At 44.1% G+C, this 19,666-nt stretch overlaps 1 protein-coding gene across 3 annotated transcripts in view; it reads right to left on the reverse strand.

The window, feature by feature from the left end:
- The window catches only part of ASTN2 (astrotactin 2), a 989,820-nt gene that overhangs the window by 753,214 nt on the left and 216,940 nt on the right, over positions 1 to 19,666 (reverse strand). For all 3 annotated transcript variants that reach the window (XM_081575818.1, XM_081575813.1, XM_081575806.1), the window contains exon 3: positions 15,823 to 16,207. In XM_081575818.1, coding sequence (XP_081431944.1) covers positions 15,823 to 16,207 — 385 coding nt within the window. The remainder of the gene's footprint in view (positions 1 to 15,822; positions 16,208 to 19,666) is intronic.

Below are 19,666 nucleotides of genomic sequence, written 5' to 3' on the forward strand. Positions count from 1 at the left end.
TACTGTTTCATGAATTTAGAAGAGCTAAAGGATGGCAGAAACAAGGTGCCAATTTTTATTATATCCTAACAATGGCTCTTTCTCCATGAAGCTTGAAACTGTTTTATGATTATTCCTGGACCCTGTGTTCTCCAACAGTAAAGGCAGCGGAGAACTGGTGAGAAATGAGCATTTCAAGGTCATGCAGACAAATCCTGGCATGTGATCTGGGACAAATTTTCTGAGCTCGCCCAGCCCCTCCTGGCTCATTTGAAAAGGGGGGCAATTAGAGGTACTGACCATACCAAATTTTTTGAGGATTAAATGTATATATATTTAGTAAGTGTTGATCAGAGCTTGGTCCATACAGGTTAGCTAACATTACTCCCATTGCAACTAAAAAGAAACCTGCATCAGCTAAACCAAGTAGTCCATTCTTTGAAACTTAAACAAGCTGAAGAAAACACTCGATGTCAGCCATGCATTGACTTATTTTCTCATTCAGTTTATCCACTCATTTGAGAAGTTATTTGTCATCTTCCCTGTGCCAGACAATGTTCTAAACAAGTGAAAAGCATTGGAAAAAAAAAAAAACAGACAAAATACCTGGGGGGAGGCAGACAATAGACACACAAACATGTATGATGGATCAAAGGGTGAGCCCTGATGCTGTGAAGAGGAGGGCCTCAACGATAGGGTGAGATGTAAGGAAACCATACAGATGGCCAGGGGAAGGACTGCTCAGCAATGCAAAGACCCTGAGGTGGCTCCCTCAAAACAAACCCTTACAGAGGATGATAAAAAACATACAAAACAATGCAAGGCCAACGTGACCACTGCCCTCTGTGTGTACAGTGTGTTAGTTTACAGCAAGGATTCACTGCTACCATTGATTGGTTCTCCCCCAGGCTTATGAAATTGGCTTCTCCATTTTACCAATGTGAGGACTGAATCTCACAGCAGGCTTTCACAAACTTGATACTCCTGACATTTTGGGCTGGGCGATTCTTTACTGTCAGGATTTGTCCTGTGCACGGCAGGGTGTTTACCAGCATCCCTGATCCCCAGGACTAAATACCAGTAGCATTCTCTACCCCTTCTCCAGTCGTGACAAACAAATGTCTCCAGACATTGTCAGACGTTTCTAGGAAGGGGGGAAAGGTGACAAAACCACCCCTGGTTGAGAACCACTGGTTTAGAGAAATGAAGTGACTGGTTCAAGGGCTCAAATTAGTGTGAGCAGATAAGGTGAGATTCTGACCTGCTTTTCAGGGTCTCTGTGATCCAGTGTATTCTACTGCTGTCTTCCTCCTACTGGGACTTCGTCTTCTTGAATGTTCCCAGTACTGTGCTCCCAGCACAGGGCCTTTGCACTTGCTATTCCCTCTGCCTGAAAAGCTCTTTCCTCGTATATTCATAAGGCTTACTTTTTCATCTACTATAGATTCGTCCTCATCTACTTAGATCTACTATAGATCTCAGTCTATATCTAATAGTCCTTCATTTATATAGGTCATCTCATTGGTGAGACCTGTCCCGCAGGTCCTAATTCCCTTCCTTTTGTTTCTTTCCCACTGTAATCATAATGATTTTATAATATATATAATATGTGCATGCCGAGTTGCTTTAGTTGTGTCTGACTCTTTGCAACTCCATGGACTGTAGCCTGCCAGGCTCCTTTGTCCATGGGATTCTCCAGGCAAGAATACTGGAGTGGGTTACCATTTCCTCCTCCAGGGGATCTTCCCAACTCAGAGATCAAACCTCTGTCTCTTAAGTCTCCTGCAATCTCCTAAAGGCAACTTCTTTTCCACTAGCACCACCTGGGAAGCTCATATAATATACAAGATTATATATAATGTAGTCTTATAAAATAGACATTTATAAAATATTTATATATTTATTTAATTATGTATCATATATTTTCTCCTTTATTTATGTATGGTCTTTCCACTCTCAATAGGAAGTTCAATGAAGTAGATTTGTACATATTTTACTCACTGCTTTATCCGCACCCTAATTAGTGTCTGATGGCCCTCCCTCGTGGCTCAGTGGTAAAGAATCTGCCTGCCAATGCTAGCGAGGCGGGTTCGATCCCTGGGTTGGGCAGATCCCTTGGAGAAGGAAATGGAAATCCAATTCAGTATTCTTGCCTGGGAAATTCCATGGATAAAGGGGCCTGGCAGACTACGATCCATGGGATCACAAAGAGCTGAACACGATTGAGCAACTGCTGCTGCTGCTGCTAAGTCGCTTCAGTCGTGTCCGACTCTGTGCGACCCCATAGACGGCAGCCCACCAGGCTCCCCCGTCCCTGGGATTCTCCAGGCAAGAACACTGGAGTGGGTTGCCATTTCCTTCTCCAGTGCATGAAAGGGAAAAGTGAAAGTGAAGTCGCTCAGTCGTGTCCGACTCCCAGCGACCCCATGGGTCTGCAGCCTACCAGGCTCCTCCACCCATGGGATTTTCCAGGCAAGAGTACTGGAGTGGGGTGCCATTGCCTTCTCCGATTGAGCAACCAGACAACAACAATTAGTGCCTGATACATAGTAGGTACTTAATTAAAGCTTGTTGAATTAATGAAATTAATAAATGAAAATGTAGATGGAAAAATGTTTCCTTATTTAACACATGTTTCCTGAGACTTCCTGACATGGGGTGTTGAGCTAAACATATATCAAGAACTTTAAAGCATTCAGACCATTTTACTCTGTAATTCTACTCCTGGGAATATACCCTGAGGAAATAAACCAGAATGGTGAAAAACAAATTTAAGTACAAAATGTTTGTTGCTGATGAAAACAAAATGGCAAGGGAGAAAAAAAAGCAACTGAGATGTTCATCAATAAATCACCTACGAGAGAGTTTTACAACAGAATGATAAACATACTGAAATATTTATGATATTTAATAAAAGTATAAGATAGAAAATTATATAGGTTTTTGCTTTCAATATGTAAAAAGAAGACAAAATGAAAAAAGGAAACATGGTAAAACGTTATTGTGGCAATTTGATGAGGTATCCCGAAAAATGATCATTTCTACTTTATTTTTTTAAGCTTTCTAAATTTAGCGTCTATAACATTTATAACTAGGAAGTATTAGGACAAATAAGGATTGACCTTAATTGTGGGTAGACACGGCGATTTATTGCACCCCTGAGTGGACAAGGAAAGCAAAGCAGGATGAGTCCCCATGGGAGACCTGAGGCTGAACAACCTGGACTCTGTGTAATAGTCAAACCTCAAATGAGTGATTTCCAGCCATTTCAAGGGAGGCCAGGATGGGAGGTTCAGAGCCCCTGACTGCTGGGAAATTGCTCCAGCTTTGATCAATCAGGGAACAGTCTCTTCAGCCACTGACATTTATCAAACCTCCTTCACCCTCATCTGTCATTGTGCAGTGGGGCTGCCTCCCCGGGCACAGTCTTATCAAGTCAGGATGCCCCAAGGGTCTCTGGAGACAGAGAGGAGGGGGGCTCTGAGGGAGCAGGGAGAGAGGGCTGGCAGGGAGGTAGGGAGAGGATCACGAGGCAGGAGGGGGAGAGCAAATGTTCAGAGAACACCCGTTTGTTTTGCTATCGTGGCAATTAATGCTGGGAAGTGACATTTTAAGGGGCTCTGGTGACAGCTTTGGTGACATTCCTGTTTGTGATTCCATGACAAATCTCTGTCTATATCTTATTTTAGAGAGTGTGGAGACAGCTCAGAGGATGACTGTCTGGGGATGCTGAGCTTCTGTCTGTTGGAGGCACTGCTCCCTTCTGCTTTGCCAAGCCTAGACAATCAGGCACCAGGACCAAGGTCTGGGAGGGGCAGGGCTTAGAAATCAAAGTCATAAAGCTTTGTTGCAGAGTCAGGGTCTCATCTTCCATAGCCTCGTTAACTCTGCTATGTGGTATGATGAATTGGAGCAAAAATGAGCTTTCTAACATCCTACAAGTGATCAGCTACAGTTCAAAGAAAAAGAAAAGAAAAAACAGTCTAAATTCTGGATACTTTTTCGGCTAACTAGTTTTAAGGAACCTATATTTTCAAACACATCTTAGCTCTCCTTGTTCAAATGTTACAGCCTGAGAATTAGAAGGGATTGCTTAAATTGTGTCTAAATCTCCAACATTGCTACACCATCCTTAAGAAATGGCTACTCAGTCCTCTGCGAATACTTCCAAAGACTAGGGAGTTTATGACCTTTAAAATTAAGAAGGGGAGGCAACGTGAATGTAACAAGTTGTTTGCCAAATGATATTCAGGATATTGCAGGGATAAATACAGTGTGGCAAAATGCAGACAGTAGTGAACCTGAACTCACGAGATGTAGGTTTCAGTAGAGCTTCGCCCCCACACCAGCTCTGTACTGTGGGGTGTGAGTGATTTTATTTCTCTGAGCTGAGTAAGGTTCCTTCCTTGTCTCTCAAAAAGGTTCAGTAACATCCAGGGTTTATCATATACTGTTTATGAAGCCATTCTATAAATGTTCAAAGACTATATTAAATAAAGCGGCTATTACTGTTTTATACCCCTCTAAACTGTGACCTTCTAGGAAAGAAGTATTTCCCATTTTGCTCTGTATCTTCTGCATTAAATACGGTGCCTTGCACATAGTAGTTGCTCAGTAAAGATCTGTTAAACACATGAATGGGTGAGTGAGTGAATGACTGAGTAGTAAGCGGGAGGTGTACCCAAAGAGAAGATGCAGGAACTACACTGTCAGCTGTCTGCAGATGGCTGGTGAAGGTGCCCAGGAGCCAGAAGGTGCACCAAACAGCCTCTGAACAGCTTCCACTGCAGATTTCAAATAGTGCTTTCAATAAGGAGAGGGGAGGGGCAATTAGGGATAAACACGTCAGGGTAGTTTGGTGGAAGAAAGCCATATTCAAACCTTTCTTCTTTATGTGCTGCAGAGTCCATCTTTCAAAAATAACCTTCAGTGGAATCCCAGTGTACAACCCAGTTTGAAATGATGCTGCCTATCTTGCTTTCCACTGATCCCTGGTAGCCCGGGAAGCACCCAGAATGCAATGTCAAAATAAGAGCTGCTGTTAGGAAGGACTTTCCCCCAGCTCTTTGAGAAGCTCTTTCTGGCTCTGGGACAGCTGGGAAGAGGAAGGTGTTGGAGTTGTGGCTTAAAGAATGAGTGGTGTTTCCCAGGCGGGGAGCAGAGGGAGGCATGGGGTAGAAGAGAAAATAAACAAGGAAAGAAGATAAAAGAGACACAAAAGTTCCTTTGGGAGGGCAGGTGGTGAAGTTTCAAGAGATGATGGTGCGGGGGGGTTGGTGAAAAACACCACTGGGTTGACCACAGGACAGAGGGCTAAGACATAAAGTCATCAAGCACCATTGCCTGTCTCAGGCACCATTCCTAGTTTCTCTACCAACCCCTTACCTTGAATATAATGACAGTCATCCTTCACCTCTCCAGGCAAGAAACACCTCTGGGAAGCTATCACAGACCCAGCAATTAGGGGTCTACCTCCTTGTGGATACCCCAGCACAATGCAGCCTCTGAGGCTGAAAGGACTTTGAACTTCAGGTGATAATCCCCTCATAAACTGTGACATCAATTCAGTGGTTCAGACCAACATCAAAGAGATGACAAAAAAGAATAGAAAATGATCAGAGCATGCCACATGTAATGTGGGAAGGATTCTTTTGCCAAAGTTATTGTAGACACTCATATACACTCATTCACAAGAACAAGTGTCTCCAAAGAAGACATACTGATGGCCACCAGGCACAGAAAAAGATGCCCAACATCACTAACTATTAGAGAAAGGCAAATCTAAACTACAATGAAGTGTTGCCTCACTTCGGTCAGAATGGTCATCATCAAAAAAGTCTACAAATTATAAATGCTGGAGATGATGTGGAGAAAAGGGAACCCTCCTACACAGTTAGAACATAAATTAGTATAGCCACTATGGAAAACAGTATGGCGGTTCCTTAAAAAAAAACTAAAAACAGACTTCAGTGATTCATCAATAATACTCCTGGGTATATATCCAGAAAAGATGAAAACTCTAAAAAGATACACACACACTCCAGTGTTCATAGCAGCACTATTTACGATAGGCAAGTCATGGAAGCAACCTAAGCACCCATCAACAGATGAATGGATAAAGAAGATGTGGGAAATTTATATACAATAGAATATTACTCAGCCATGAAAGAAGGAAATAATGCCATTTGCAGCAACATGGATAGACCTAGAAACCATCATACCAAGTGAAGTAAATCAGACAAAGGCAATATCATATGATGTCACAAATATCATAGGATGAGTGTATATGTGGAAACTAAAATATAATACAAATGAACTTATTCACAAAATTCACAGACACAGAAAACAAACTTATGGTTACCAAAGGGGAAGGCTTGGGAGGAGAGATAAATTAGGAGTTTGGTATTAACAGATATACACTACTAGACATAAAATAAACAAGGACCTACTGTATAGCACAGGGAATTATATTCAATATCTTGTAATAACATATAATGGAAAAGAATGTGGAAAAGCAGAAACATACATGCATATGTATAACTGAATCACTTTGCCCTATATCTGAAACACTGTAAATCAACTATGATTTTAAAGAAGCATATGTGTGGAATCACAGTGCAAAATATATTTCTCATTGTGGTAAACACTTAATGAACACAACAGTAAGAGCTTGCTAGCATTCTAAGCCCATGTTTTCTCTCTTCTGATCAAATAAGATGACAGGATTATATTGGGCTATCTTCAGAACATGCTTGGGTTTGGGATATGCTTGAGAAGTCCTTGGGAACATGCTTGGGAATTAGACAAAGCTGAGTTAAAATTACAATTTCTTAACTTCTGGCTGTATAACTTTGAGATGAGCTCTAAAGTTTTATATGAATAATTTCTCTCGTATGAGATGCATGGGAAGATTCAGTAAATCACTGAATTGAAAATACTAAACACAGTATGTATGGTTCAGAAAAAGGATAGAGGATCCATGCAAAGGTTACCAGCCTATGGAAAGACACTAAGATATCCATCTGTCTCTTCATTCATATATCAATTCCTCCATCTATTGACTCAACACATATTTCAACATCTATTATGCAGCCATGAAATTAAAAGATGCTTACCCCTTGAAAGTAAAGCTATGACAAACCTAGACAAAGCATATTAGAAAGCAGAGACATCATTTTTTCCAACAAAGGCCATATAGTCAAAGACATGGTTTTTCCAGGAGTCATGTACAGATGTGAGAGTTGGACCATAAAGAAGGCTGAGTGCCAAAGAATTGATGCTTTTGAACTGTAGTACTGGAGAAGACTCTTGAGAGTCCCTTGAACTGCAAGGAGATCAAACCAGTCAATCCTAAAGGAAATCAAACCTGAATATTCATTGGAAGGACTGATACTGAAGCTGAAGCTCCAATACTTTGGTCACCTGATGTAAAGAGCTGACTCATTGGAAAAGACCCTGATGCTGGGAGAAATTGAAAGCAGGAGGAGAAGGGGGCAACAGAGGATAAGATGCTTGGATGACATCACCAACTCAATGAACATAAGTTTGAGATATGGTGAAGAACAGGGAAGCCTGGTGTGCTGCAGTTCATAGGGTGGAAAAGAGTCACACATGACTTAGCAACAACAACAACAAACGTGCCAGTCACTCTGTTAGGCACAAAACAATGCAAATAGATCTGGAACAGGATCTCACAGAATCCTGAGTCTAATCAGAGAAGCAAAATATTTAATAAATTAATCCAAATAATTAAAAAAAAAATGTACCATTACAGAAAACAAAAGAGAAGAACTCGTAGGGAAAAGAGCTTTGTCTGAAGAAGTAGGATTGAAGCTGAGACCAGAATGATGAGAAGGAATCAGCCATGACAGATTAGGGGAGGAAAGGGAGGAACTTTTTTTGCAGACAAGGACAATAACAGCATATGCAAGTGGTCTGTGGTGGGAGAAGCTTAGCAAGTTTGCAGAACAGAGAGGAGGCCATGGTGGCTGAGCATAGAAGATGGGGATCAAGAGCAGTGAGAACTCCGCAAAACATTAAGCATGAAATGGCTATGGCCAGAAGGATCATAACAGAGTGAACGCTGTGTATGGAAGTGGAGGACAGGCATGCAAGCAGGAAGGTATGTGAGGATGAGGTGTTTTGAAGACATCAGGAAGATGGATATGACCTGAACAAGGGATGGATGAGCAGAGGTGAAGATGAGGAAGCTGGAAACAGGCTACCATCTCTGAGTTAAGAAATCTGAACACCCAGGTAAGGCATCGAATAAGATGTTGACTAGGAAAGAGCTCTGAAATTTTAGAAAGCGCCACCCAAGAGTGACATTTACATGGCACTCACAGGGGATGTCAGAAGAGTTAATAAACAGCTCCTCAGTTCCCTGTCACCCCAGAGTGCTTTATTGACACCAAACGTGAGTTCTCTACACCTTTGGGGACCATTCAAAACATTCCAAAAAACTGTGATCTCCCTGCTGCAAAATCCCTTCTGCCGATTTAGAAGCTCAGAATCACTGCGCAACAGCACCCTGCCTTGGAGAACAGATGCTAGTGACCTGTTTTTCCTCCTGTATTTGAGAGTGAAGCAAGCTCATGGGTGCTAGGCTTCAGCTACATCCCTGGGACAGCAGGAGCTCAGCACCTTCCCAAAGATCACATAATTCAGTGTGAGGTCCTGTGTTCACATCCCGGCTCGGCTCCTCAGCATGATAGCTCATGTGCCAGAGTTTTGACCTGGCTCAGCCACTTTCCCCTGTGTGACTCTGGACATATCATTTAACCCTTCTCAGCTTCAGTCTCCTGCTTTGTAAGGTGGGGCAATATAACTGCATAGCTCTTAGGGTTGTTGAGAGGTGTAAATGATATAATTCCTAGAAAGTTCCCAGACAGTGGTTATCACAAATGGGGGTTAGCTGTCATCTTTATCAGCAGCAGCAGCACTGGCTTCCTATTCAACTCTTTCATCCGCCTTCCCCTCGAGGTTCATTACAAATAGCTCAATGAGATAATGTATAAGACAGCAGCTGGACTCCTACAGGGACTTAAGAAAGTCCCGCCTACTCCATTCTCTCAACAAGGGCCCCATTTACCCTGAAACTTGCTGATCTGTAATTCTGAGCAACAGTAACTTTTAGCCTAGTGGTCCATGTCAGAGAGACTGTGATCCCTCCCCATATATCAAATGTGGCCCACTGCTTGTATTTGATGCCATTTCTTTTTTTTTTCTTTTCCTACCTTAGGTCCTGAACTGAAGTGGGATAGCAAAGCCAAGCCTTTATTTGGCATCGCTTCACCTAAGAATCACTGCTTGGGTAACCATGAAGACTGATTTCTGACGAAGAAAATAATTTGGACCAATCAGAGAAGAAAATCAAAAGCAAAAATTGCATATTTAAAATGAAGGCAACTATCATATATGTGTGTATATATATATAAAGCCCAGAAAGGTCCATGAATAGTATACGAATAATCAAGGTGATGGGGTAGTGGGTAGTTCGTGCAGATTTGTATAGAAGATGTACAGGTCCCCTTGAGAGTACAAAACAAATTCTAAAGTGAATACTTGTGGTGGTACTTCCCCAAATTGTAAATGTGTAATCTGTAATTATAAGTGTGTAATGTGTACCCTTTAATACAGAGATTCTGCTTTTAGGCATCTGTTTTATAGAAATAGCCTTAAATTTTGCAAAAATATGTATGTTTGTGTGTGTGTGTGTGTGTGCACAAGGATGTATACTGACTCACTGTGGGTGCAACAAATTGAGATAATGGTCAGCAAAAATGAAAAGTAGAGCAAATGCTGGTGTGATCGGTGTGTTCCAATCCTGGGATCTTATAGAGCTTTCCAAAAGATAGGAGTGCAGGGCTGACATGGAAAGACACTTTTCATACATTGCTTGGTAAACTATGAAATTGCTGCAAAATGATATACATATCTGAGATAGCCCTATTACTGTATATCTGGGTGAAAAATGCATATATATTATCTATACCTTATACATAAAACACATATCTTCCATATGTAGGTATACTGGAAGATATGCTAGAAGATTATAAATCAAACTATTTTCAAAGATTAGCCTTTGGGTCCCATTAGTGGGATGGGATAGCGAGACAATGGAAGGGTTTTTAGTTCTTGTTTTATGCAACTCAGACCTCTTCCTTCCTTCCTCCCTGTCTTCTTTCTTTTCTCTCTCCCTTTCCTTCTCTCACTCCTTCCCTCCACCCCCCTCATATCCTTCTATTAAAAATAGTATGCATTTCTTTCACGATAATAAAACAAAATTAAGAAAACCCAATATCCATTCAGCCATCCCCTACCCTGTCCCTTGATAAAGTGATAAATCTGTTATTTTAATTTCCTTGAGCTTCCATGCATAATATTCAGGAAAGGGAAACATAAATTTAAGCACGGATAAGGAGAATTGGAATTAAAATGCATCAAATTTCTGTTATGGACCCAACGTAATGCTGAGTAGTCACATATTGACATGATTAAATTCCCAGCAACTGGCTAAGGTGATATCAAGGGTGATGCTCGCAATACCTAAGAATCTTTAAGGTACAGGAATTAACCAGTAAGACGAGCTGCCAGCCATAATCCTGGAGAAGCAGTCTAAAGCCGACTTGTTCCTGGATGACACGGATTTCAGGAGGGTCCTTGGGGGGTGGGGGGGGTGACGGCCAGGCAGCAGGAGGGCATGGGGGTGGGGCATTCAGGGCAGCACGCTTCTTAATGACTGGCACAGAAGAATTTCAGTGCTTAACAAAGGGTATGTCCACATGGGTATGTATTGGCTGAAAGTCAGCCCACTCAGTATAGTGTTCTTGGGGTATCAGAATCCAGGCTTAGTCTCTTGATAGAGAAAGTTTCTCCCTCTGCCTCCAGGTTATCCCCCTATTACCTGAAGGTCCAAGCTGCAAATAACAGGGGGTGCTCAAGTATGATGAAGGAGTTTGAATCTACAGACAAAGTTTAAGTGTGAGAGGTGTAGGTGGGGCTAGCCCTTGACAATATAATTTCAAAGCCTTTGGGGATGACTTTTATAGGGTTTGCCCGGCTTCTGATACCTGTCCGCTCTGGACATAATACATAGTTGTTCCCAGGTTCGCCCATAAAGAAAGAATCTAATGAGTCTCTCCAAGGACCACCCAAGGCAACAGAAAGCATACTCAGCCTGAGCTGCTGCTGCTGTATGTTCCACGATCTGCCAACAGAAATGTCCCTCTTCTGTCCAGGCCAGGAGGTCCAGGAGCTCAGAGGCCACAGCACTGCAACCACAGCCCCTAGCCACCACCCTCCCACCACAGACAGGGTGACCAGTATCCTGCCTGGACCCAGGAAAAATGTGTCTCCTACTTCCTTCTTGCCCAGGGGTCTTCCTTCCCCACCCTTATCAGATCTAAGGGCAGCTGGGTAGAGTATTAAATGAAGTGCTTGGTTTTATTCCAGACTGTAATTCGTTTTAAAGCAAAGTCAGAGGAATAATGTGGTCAGATGAAAACGGGTGAGATGAAGGCATGAGTTTGTAGGTGACGAAGAGGTTCGCCAGGACCATGCAGCCAGTGCAGACAAGAGCAGGGCTCCGAGCCCACCTGCTCACCCCCGCTCCACCAGGCTGCCTTGCAAGGACTGGGTCTTATCTCTCATGCATTCACCACCCGTCCTCTTTCGCTTTCCCTTGTATGCGTCTCATCTGAAGTTGATTTCAGAAAATAAGAGTCTGGTTTTGTTATCGTTTAGATAGGGTTCTGCTTGAAAGAAAACACAAGGGACCAGGTTATCTTTAAGATGTGTTGCCGTGCGAAGCTGAGAGTGTGCAGACTCTGGAGGACCCAACGAGGAGAGGAGATCAGAGCGCCTCTCCTCTCTCTGGAGTGAGTCTCCTGTATCCTCTGGATCCAGCATGATTCAGTCCCTTGTGCAGTCTCTGTCATTCAAGAATCAGGAACCTATGCTTTGCACATGAATAACTGAAATGGCCAACAACTGAAATGGCAAGCCTGTGGATTCTCTTTAAGGAACACAAGACCTGGGAGGCCCCAACCCCCCAGTGAAACGGGCTATCACCATGACGCCATGTGGGCATCATGACAGCTCAGGGTGAGCATGACAGCTATCTATAGCAGGGGTGCTCTCTGGACAGGAGGTTGGGGCTCTTACCGGAACTCTGCCATGCCCCGGGAGAGACCCAGGACTGTTCAAGCTTCAGCTTCCATTTCCCAGGAGGCTTATTGGAATTTCTTCTTAAAAAAATTTTTACACTATTTTGTTTCCCCCACTACCACAACACGAATCAGCCCTAATTATACATATATTCCCTTCCTTCTTAGCCTTCCTGACTTTCCCCCATCCCACCCCTCTAGTCCATCACAGAGTACCAGGCTGGGCTCCCTGTGTTATACAGCAACTTCTCACCAGCTATTCATTTTACACAAGATATATACATAGAGAGAGAGAGGATTAGGATGAGATGATTGGATAAGATGACAGAGGATGAGATGGTTGGATGGCATCACTGACTCGATGGACATGAGTTTGAGCAAGCTCCAGGAGTTGGTGATGGACAGGGAAGCCTGGCGTGCTGCAGTCCATGGGGTCGCGAAGAGCCGGACATGACTGAGCGACTGAACTGATAGGTTCATGCTATTTTCTCTACTTGTCCCACCCTCTCCTTCCCCTGCTGTGTCACAAAGTCCATTCTCTACCTCTGTGTTTCCATCCCTTCCCTGCAGATAGGGCCATCAATACCATCTTTCTAGATTCCGTAAGGATGTTGACTTACTCCACTTTGTATAACAGGCTCTAGGTTCACCCCCAACCAGTGGCTGCTCCCTGCTAGGTTCTGGTCATCACTACTGATGGCCTCGGTCAACATTTTGGTTTCTAGAGTCCCCAGATTTGAGGACAGTGAGACAGCTCGAGGCTTGGAACTGAGAATCTGGGGCTCTAGCCAATGCCTGGATTTATTTGATTGACCGAATCATTCAGCCAACAAGCATTTTCAGAGCACCTATTAGGCATTAGTTACTGTGCTGGACACTAGGGAAACTGCCCTTGCTTTCAAAAATCTCCAAGTCTTATAAAATAAGTCACGGGGCTGGGATGCACACCATGATGACTAGAGTTAATAATACTCTATTGTATATTTGAAAGTTGCTAAGAGAGTCAAGTTCTCATCACAAGAAAAATATTGTCATGCTGTGAGGCCATGGATGTTAACTAGACATTGTGGTGATCATTTCTCAACACAGACAAATACTGAATCACTGTATACCTGGAACTAATACAAGATTGCATGTTAATTATACCTCAATAAAAAAAAAAAGAAAGAAATTTAAAAAAAAAGTCTCCACATCTAGAGGAGGAGACAGAAAGAGAAACTGATTATTATGGAACAGTGGTAAGTGATAAGTAATCCCAATCCGCTCCAGGAACTGAAGGAGGCTGTAGACCTCTCCTCTTGGCCAGGCTAAGGAAGACTGTAGTGTGAAAAACAAATCCCACTCTAGGGAAACTTCTTCAGGTTTTGCAGTGCATTTATTATTTGAGCTCCACAGCAAAACTATGAGATGGGCAGAAGAAGAAGTCAGTCACTCAGTCTTGTCCAACTCTTTGTGACCCCATGGATTGTAGCCTACCAGGCTCCTCTATCCACAGAATTCTCCAGGCAAGAATACTGGAGTGGGTAGCCATTCCCTTCTTCAGGGATCCTCCTGACCCAGGGATCGAACCCCAGTCTCCTGCATTACAGGCAGATTGTTTACCATCTGAGCTATCAGGGAAGCCCATGAGATGGGCAAACTGGTCGCTAATTTACCCATTTCCCATATAAACACAATAGGGCTTAATAAATTAGGCTGCAAAAGGCCACATATAGGAAAATGGGATGATGCTTTCTGTCATATCCAAGTGACTTTCTATTTCAGACAAGAGAAGCAAGATGCTGTGACCTGATAGCATGGCTCCTGAATAACCTCAGTCTCTAGGGCCATCTTTCTTGTCTGACATTCACTGGACATTCTTTACATGAGAGGCTCGGTGCTAGGCAGTGGTGTGAAGAATTAAACCAATGCAACTGTTCTTGTTCTAAGATGAAAAATCACATGAGAAAATGATAAATAATGTTTGAGAAAGTGAAGAATTGAGGAGACTATCAGTAAACCAACAGTTCAAAGACAGAAGAGATCACGGAGGAGAAGGGAAATGATGCAGACATTCCAGGGCACTGAGCAAACGATGGTGGCTGGCACTTAGAAGGAGACAGGCGGGGAATAGGGAGCTGGATTAGCGAGAGTCTTAGGAACCCAGCGAAGACAGAGGGCCTGAGGTATACAGATATGGCTCTCAGGGATTCAACATGCACCATGTCCTAGGCCTTGTGTTAGGTACTTGGTACACATTGATTTTTATATTTAATCCTTCCCCAAATCCATCAATGAGGAATCTGAGACTTGGAGGATTGAATTCCTATTTTTCTAGGTCGTTCAGCAAACAAAGGAGACAAGATTTGAACTCAGGTCCAAACAACTCCAAAACTGTCCTCTTACTTACTGTACCACTCTTTTCTCTCCCTAGGTTTCTAAGCTTGACAAAAAATGTTTCCTTTTTAAGAAATTCCTAAAGTTCCTATTTTTCCACTGAGCATTGTGGAAAGATGGATCTGAGAGGAAGGACCTTGGGTGTAGGAGGAAAGAATGTTATGTTCACAGCTCAGGACTGGTCCGAGCAGTGATGATGATTCCTCTTGGCTCACAAACAGGAGTAGTTCTAACACTAGGGCCTCTGGGCCAAACCTTGAACACATCACCATCACCAGGGTCATAGAGACAATATAGGGAAAAAGAAAAAAGGCAGAACAGTGATTCTGTAGCATTTACCTAAAGCTAAATATACCTAAAAATAGCCAAATCTCATCTATAAACAAACTGGAGGCATAGACACTGAATAAAGACAAACATAAGCACATCCTGTACTCAGGTCCAAATAATCAATTGTCCTCCAACAGAACAATGAGAATGGGTCTTTGCAATAGCATATATGAAAAAGAGTGAGAGGTTTTAGTCATAAAAAAGTCAACCACAAGTTAGCAACAGCTGCAAAAAAAAAATACAAATGTGACTGAAGCTGCATGAACAGAAGCATAACACCTGGCAAAAAGGAGGTGAAAATTGCATTTTGCTGAACACAGGCACATTCCCACCTTGAGGAAGAGAGTGTCACTTCTGGTGTTACACTCCAAGACATGAAAAATTAGAATCTCCATCTAGAGGACAGGGACCAGAATGGTGAAATGTCTGAAAATATGTCACATCAGAGTGGCAGAAGAAACTGGGATTATTTGTTGATATTGATGTCTAAGTTACCGGGTGCCTTTTTTCTCCCTGTTGTCATATTTCCCAAGAGCTGTCTTGGAGTAGGAAATTTCAGATTCAGTTTCTGATATGGAGAGCCAGAGAAATAGACTGCAGCTCAGTCTAAGAGAAAAGCTTCCAACAGTAGTGTCTGGAAGTGAGATGAGCTCTCTCCTGAGTAGTGAGAAGGCCATCCAGGGAGGCAATCAAGAAACACTGGAAAGATGCTGGACTACATAACTTCTGATGCTCCTAAAAACTCCAATTCCAAGAATACTGACAGTCTTTTTATTTTTTTTTTCCCCCTCACCACCACCAAAGAATCAGGAGGAGATGAAGTGTGAAAACCCAACAGAAGTTGGCCATAAATCAAAAATGGCTTATCCCAGAAAACACTTCCTGTGTTCCCCGACCACCCAGCTCCTGCACCTCCCCCCAGCTCCCCAGAATGCCCCCCGGAAGGTGGGATGAAATAAGGAAGACTCACCTTTCTTCTCGAAGTCACCCTTCTCTCCCCCTGGTCGGCCCAGGCTGTCCAGGCTGTGGGCCGCCTGGCTGCCAAACTCGGCCTCACGGGAGACGTGGTTGGGCCGCCGGGGCAGGTCCTCCTCCTCTTCGCAGTCATAGTCATCCAGGATGGGCGTCTCCCGGATGGGCACGCCGATGACGGAGTTATGGGCCTGCAGCCGGGAGGAGCGGAAGCTTTCCCGGGCCTGCGGACCCAGCAGCACCGACGGGATGTAGTGGATCTCGTGGGTGGCTTCCGTGCTGGCACTCTTCTGGGGAATGCGGCGACGCTTCTGCCAGCGCCGCTGGGCGTACAGCGCCACCGTGAACACCAGCAGCAGCAACAGCAGGGCAATGAGGCCACCCTGGAGTGGGAGGGAAGAAGGACACGCAAGTGGACCGCTGTTCTTTGGGCTGGAGTGCCAGAGAGGGCTCGCCGTCCACCACACGCAGCCCACCACCCCAGGGTTTGGCTCTCAGAGCCTCTGGAGCCAGCGGAGTGACACCATTTCCAAACCTGGCTTTCTCACCAACCAGCTGTGTGACCTTGGAGAAACTGCTTCACCTCTCTGAGCCTTGCTTTTCCCATGTATAATGGTAAGAGCCTCTGCCCTTCCTTCTTCAGGAAGTCGCCAGGAGGAACAAATGAGCTGGGTAATGGTCATGTCAGAGAGATGCATGCCGCTAAATACTAGGGCAGTGGCTTCACATCTAGAGTATCAGGGTCCCGACTCTGCCTCTCACCAGCTGAGTGACCCCAGGACATTTGAACATACCCTCTCAGCCTTGCTTCCTCATCTCTAGAAAGAATCCAATGAGGGCTCAAGGGACAGCAGTCTTTCTTTCATCCTGCTGGGAATACCAGAGAAGGCAATGGCACCCCACTCCAGTACTCTTGCTTGGAAAATCCCACGGACAGAGGAGCCTGGTGGGCTGCAGTCCATGGGGTCACTAAGAATCGGACACGACTGAGCGACTTCACTTTCACTTTTCACTCTCATGCATTGGAGAAGGCAATGGCAACCCACTCCAGTGTGCTTGCCTGGAGAATCCCATGGACGGGGGAGCCTGGTGGGCTGCCATCTATGGGGTCACACAGAGTCGGACACAACTGAAGCGACTTAGCAGCAGCAGTAGCAGCTGGGAATACACAAGTCAAACAATTTCTGTATCATCTCTACTTTTATTATCAGAAACACTGGCCTTTTAATGTTGATTCCCCACAGGGGGCCTGGGACAAAGTAGGTGCTTCATAAACATTTGTTGAATGAATGAAAGCACACATGTGCTCTTCCAGGACTCCTTCCATCAGGAGTTTAAGGCACAACTGCAGTTCATTTTTCCCTAATACATCCAACTGGTAAATATTTGGTTGAGTCTGCATACCATACATTAAATTGAAATAGGTAAAGTGTTTACGAATGGATCGTACATGATTCATGAGACTCATGAAACACTCTGGTCTGTGAGCTCCTCCAGGGCAGCGGTATTCCTAAAGCCCATCTACGTTCCCCACAGCGCCTGTCAAAGGCTGAGGCGGAAGATCTGTATTCTCCTCAGCTGCCTTCTTTCACTCTGTGCCAGAAGCATCTCCAGTGAGCAGGGGTGGCCCCTCGGATAGCTGCTTCTCTTCTTTATATACTGTGCGTTCTGTCTGGGAGACCCCAGGCCACTATGTGGAGTCCCTGCTCTATAACCCCTAGAGCTGGGGAGATCATGCCTGTGGCTAGGAGGAGAGGGGCAAAGAAATCAAGAGACTCTGAATCTCAGATGCTGAGTAGCAGAGCAAGCTCTGAGCCTCAGTGTGTGTGTGTGTATCTGGCTTTTTAGCTTTAAAACCTATATTCGTTCGACCATACCCATTGGCTGATTGTTCTGCCTTAACTCATAAAATGCAAGGGCAATTTCTGAAAACCACTTGTATAACATCTAGCAAAGATGACAGATGTTAACTAACCCTGAACAGATTATCTTGGTGGGGAGGTGACTGCTGTTAAGGATATCTGTTTAAAGAAGAACATCATTTACTAAAATGATTCAGCCGTCCTGTTGACTAAAAATGATGATTCTTTTTTTCAAGGCCTTCAGCTCTCTAAGCCAGAATTCATCACCTCCGTGGGGAGTGGGTGGGGAGTGAGCTCGGAGGTGGCCAGCGTTGCAGGTATGGCTGACAGCCCTGTTTTGACTCTGGCACTGAGTTACTCTGGGATCCCCAGGAAGGTTTCTCTGGATGTCAGAACTCAGAAGTAAATATACAAACCAAACAAAGCTATAAGTATATGTATTTATGTGTGTGGGTGGGTGCAATCTGTCAAGTGTACATAAAATGTGTGTGTGTAGCACCTCTGGAGCCGTAGAAAAATAAGAACGCACCATTTTTTCCTCCACAGAACATATAACAGAGACTGCTCTAGGTCTAGAAGTCATGTGTGATGTGGTATTGTCAGTTTTTTGCATCAGAGATAAGAAAGGCAAGAGACAGAGGGTGGAATGTGGAGGGAAAAGATGGTAAGAAAGATGAGTGAAGAGAAAAAGGAGGCAAGAAGAATCCTATCACTTGATACAAAAAACAGGAGACCCTCCCCTTACTATTTTTACTTAATGTTATTTTATTTAATCTTCAAGACAATCTTCTGTGATAAGGGATTATAGGTTTCGTTCCATAAATGAAATGAGGAAAAGGTGGTTCAGAGAGGTTAAGCAATTTGCTTAAAGTCACACAGGTTTTGATCCTAGGTCCAGCTGGGAATAAAAGGCCAAAATGTGGTGACGTATGAATTTGAACCCAGCTCTTCACTGCATAGCCAGTGGCTATTGGACAGCACAGTGATTCTACAGCCCAAAGGGAAGGAAAGGAAAAATGAGAAAGATGGTGAGGGTACACAAAGAAAAAGGGAACCCTGAGAAGGGAAGGGAAAATGCTGTTTTCAAATCCAGGATTCAGTGGGCATACCTCAAGGCAGCCTCTTCAGTGAAGACTTTAATTTTGCTCCATGGTTGCCTGATTCATCCCTTCTCATCTTTGGATTTTTCATTCTCTGTAACCTTCCCTGCAGACCTTCCCTGCTCCCAGAGCCCTTCATACCCACTCTGCCCACTCCAATTATGGGTGTGCGGCCCTGTTCTCAGACCCAGGACCAAAACTGATCTGGGAAACATGAGGCTTAACCAACCTGTCCACAGGCAATTACCGTGTCACATCACATTGGCTCTCTTCCCCCATCAAATCCCAACCACCCTCCCCGGCCACCCATGCAGTGCTGGGTCAGCTCATAAAGCACCTCAGGGAACTCCTGTGTCGTGCACAGAAGCCAAGAGCTGACCTCAGAGTGACACAGTTTTAGTCCAGGTTCTCCTATTTAGAGGCTGCGTGACCTTGACCAGGTCACTACCTTTCAGAGCCTTGGTTTCTTCATGGGTTACATGAAGGCAGTGTTCAGGAGCACCTCAGTGGATCATTGTGAGGCTAAGTGAGATGCCCATCGAGTATTTAGTGTTGTGTGGGGCACATGTAACTGCTCACAGCTACTGCTATTGTCAACAGCATTCAGCAAGTGCATATGTAATGATGAATGAATAAATGAACGAATGAAAGAATGATCAACCTTTTGCCCCTGAGGGCTTCCCTGGTAACTCAGACAGTAAAGAATCTGCCTGCAGTGTGGGAGACCCAGGTTCAATCCCTGGGTTGGGAAGATCCCCTGAAGAAGGGAATGGCTATCCACTCCAGTATTCTTGCCTGGAGAATTCCACAGACAGAGGAGCCTGGCAGGCTATAGTCCATGGGGCCGCAAAGATTAATACACAACTGAACAACTAACACA

Source organism: Giraffa tippelskirchi, chromosome 1 (assembly GCF_054371585.1).
Source record: "Giraffa tippelskirchi isolate mGirTip1 chromosome 1, T2T-mGirTip1v1.2.pri, whole genome shotgun sequence".
Taxonomy (NCBI): Eukaryota; Metazoa; Chordata; class Mammalia; order Artiodactyla; family Giraffidae; genus Giraffa; species Giraffa tippelskirchi.